At 53.0% G+C, this 3,256-nt stretch overlaps 1 protein-coding gene across 1 annotated transcript in view; it reads right to left on the bottom strand.

Moving 5' to 3' along the window:
- ZCCHC2 (zinc finger CCHC-type containing 2) overlaps positions 1–482 on the bottom strand; it is a 70,651-nt gene extending 70,169 nt beyond the window's left edge. Inside the window, exon 1 of the mRNA XM_026448249.2 lies at positions 1–482. Coding sequence (XP_026304034.1) covers positions 1–106 — 106 coding nt within the window. The 5' untranslated portion in view covers positions 107–482.
- Between the last annotated feature and the right edge of the window lie 2,774 nt (positions 483–3,256).

The following is a 3,256-nucleotide window of genomic DNA, read 5'->3' on the forward strand; positions in this document are numbered from 1 at the left end:
GCGGAGGCGCCTTCGCGCCCGGCCGCGCGTCCGCCTCGGGCTCCTCCGCCTCGGGCGGCGGCTCCGTGGGGTGCGTTGGCTTCAGCGGCAGCTTCATCCTCAGCATCCTCGGCTAAGGCGGCGCAGACATGCGAGCGGGGGCGGGCGGGAGGGGCCGCGAGGTGGGGCACGGGCCGAGGCGGCAGCGCGACCGTCAGGAGCGGGGCCCCTCCATGCCGCCGGGGGAGGGCCGGGGCCGGGGGCGGGTCTCGGCCGGCGAGGGGGGCGGCGGCCGGCCGGCGGGGTCGCTGGCGTCGTCTTCCCGGGCCGGGGGCGGGGCGTGCCCGCGGCGGCTCCTCCCCCTGGGCTCCGCGCCGGTTCTGCGAGCCCGAGTGCGGGTGGGAGCAAGCGAGCAAGGTGTCGTCCTTCCACCTCCCTCTCTCCGCCGTCCGCGCTGAGCCGGGGCGGCGGTGCCTGAGCGGTTCCCTCGCGAGCCGGTGAGGACGGAGCGGCTGGGTGAGGAGGTGGAGCGGCCGCGCCGGGCGGGGAAGCTTGCGGGCTCCGCGCACCGCACTTCCGCCAATCAGCACCGCGAACCGACGGTGACGTCGCTTTCCCCGCCCCCCGGGGGGGCTGCCTTTCTCCGAGAAGCCACGCCCAACTGCTGGCCGGCCGCCTCCCTCTCGGCGGCTTCCGCGCGATCCTAAAGGCTGGTGCTCGGCGGGAGGAGGACGTGGGCTGGGGCCGTGGGGCGGCGCGAGGGGAACCCGGGCGCGGTGAGTAGCATGCGAGGCCCACGTGAGCGGAGGGACGCGGCCGCTCTCACCTTTCCCGAGGGCCCTGGCCCGGCTTTGGACTCCCCTCTGCTTGCCAGCTGCCGCCCCGCCTCCGCCAGCGGTGCCCGGGCTGCCTGCGCGGCCGGAGTGAACGCGTCCCGGGAGCAGGGGTTTCTCCGAAGTGAGCACGCCAGCCCCGGGACGAGCTCGTTCGAATCCTCACCGCCTAGTGCACTTCCTGAAAGCCGGCGGTGGGCTGTCTCCCACCTTGTGAAACTTTGCCCGGAGCGGCGGGAGTGACTGTGTGGCGCACTGGGGACTGGGTCCGGACGCGGGTGGCGGCGCTGATTTGAGACCAGGGCGCCGCTATTCCGGGCCGCGCCCACGCCCAGACTGGAGGCACCGTGCGCAGGTGGGGACGCGCGGCCCAGAGGTGCGCGGCGGAACGCGGCCGAGGGTTAGCGCTGCTGGGCACGCTCCTGGTCTGTAACGCTCTGTGAAAATTGTTTCCTGGACAGTTTAGGAAAAGCCTCTCCCTTCCCCGCCCCTCAACCTCTATCTTTTGGGAATCATTGATTTGCTAAATGACATTTTGGTGCCTAACCCATTTTGAATCGTTGTGCTGCTGTGAATTTCATGTGAATGGAGGAATTTAATAAGCTACCAACTTGACAGGCTTTAAAGTTTTGTTACGTTTTTCAGATGTAGGCTTCCAAGATATTTATACCTCGCACTGTTGCTTTTTTTTTTTTTTTTTTTTTTTTTAGCAACATAGTCCAAATTTTTAAAACCCAGCTGGATCTTTTGAGGGTTAATTAAAAGGTGGGTTTAAAAAAATCTTAAGGCTTTAAATTTAGAAGTCCTACTACAGCTATGTAGTAGGAGTATGCAGAAAGATAAGAATCACATTGTAACTCTTTGCCGTGGTGCTAGAACATCTGTTGGGAGAGCATATGCTGAACTCTCTTCACCTCACGAGTTGATGTCCTAAGAGGCTCATTCACAGTTCAGTAAAAGGGTGAACTGAAGCCTGAATCAGTTTCAGGGATGAAAGGAAGAGAGGGAGAACTGTTTTCAACACATTTGAGGTTGGCAGAATATGTAAAAGTCACTCTTAACTGTAATTTGCTAGTTCTTTATAGTCTTTTGATGTAATTTACAACCAAGAAAACTTTATTATGAGGACTTTTATTCACAGTCATTGCCCCTTTTTGCTGTCACCTCAACTACCCTGGAATCTTCTACTCATATCTGCTCCTTTTCTAAAGCTTAGGGTGAAATACTTAGGCAACTAGTAATATTAATCTTGCTAGATACTCACAGGTTCATAGTGAGCCACCTGTCTAGATCTGGATATCTAGTGAGCAAATAAATGGTTTACCTCCGAGTTGATTTTTGTTTTATTGATCGATTGACAGTCTTGCTGTGTCACGCAGGCTGGAGCGCAGTGGTGCTGTCTCGACTCACTGCAACCTCTGCCTCCCAGGCTCAAGCAGATCCTCCTGCCTCAGCCTCCCAAGTAGCTGGGACCACAGGCACGCAACACCACACCTGGCTAATTGTATTTTTTTTGTAGAGACAGAGTCTCACCGTGTTGCCCAGGCTGACAAATTGAGTTTTATATGTGACCCAGTCAAAGGGGCATTTTCCTTGGCAAAAACAAGCCATTTGATATGAACTCTCCGCAAGAGTTGATGCATAAATTTTACACCAGAATTCAAATTTGTAATCAATAATGATTATTTGTGTGTTTATAGCTTTGGCCAACATTAAACAATATAGTGATCAAAGCTCATACACATAAGTGACATATACCATGATTTAATGATTCTGGTTATCCATCAGCTGGACAATTTGTTGTTTATCTCCCTCTCTGCACACTGCAGCTCACAAGGAGGCCTCAATGTTTTTTCTATGCCTCTCATAATGTGAGAGAACACATTCAGTAAGAGTGAAAAAAACGCTAGTGCTTTTGAGGGAGGGCCCCAGCTGGAAGTCCCACTGTGACATGTGAGTTGCTAAGTTGGGAAAACTACCCTGATGATTCTAATAAGACTCCCTAGAAAGGGATTCCTTACCCAGCCTACCTGTTGAGAATACCTAGATTCTCTGATATTTTGTATATTCCCTGCATAATCAAATCATGTGGGCCAGGTAACATTATTGTGATAATGGTGAGTATGTGGTTTGCATCCCAATCTTTTATAAAGAAATAGATCCTGTAAAAAAACCAGGACACAAAGGATTATTGTCTCTTGTCCCCAGATGATAGATATATATTTAACTTCCCACACTACACTGATGTGCCTAGATGATGTTTAATGCACATTCAGGATATTGTTTTATTTGCCTCTTTAATAATGGAGTATTATTCATATACCATGCTATACCGTAATATAGTTGGTATTATTGTCCGAGTATTTATATGTAACCAGAAAACTGATTCCAAGTGAAGGTTTGGATGAAGGCACTAGTGACAAAGGAGGCTTTGCAACTGTCCT

The sequence above is a fragment of the Piliocolobus tephrosceles genome, chromosome 18 (genome assembly GCF_002776525.5).
Source record: "Piliocolobus tephrosceles isolate RC106 chromosome 18, ASM277652v3, whole genome shotgun sequence".
NCBI lineage: Eukaryota > Metazoa > Chordata > Mammalia > Primates > Cercopithecidae > Piliocolobus > Piliocolobus tephrosceles.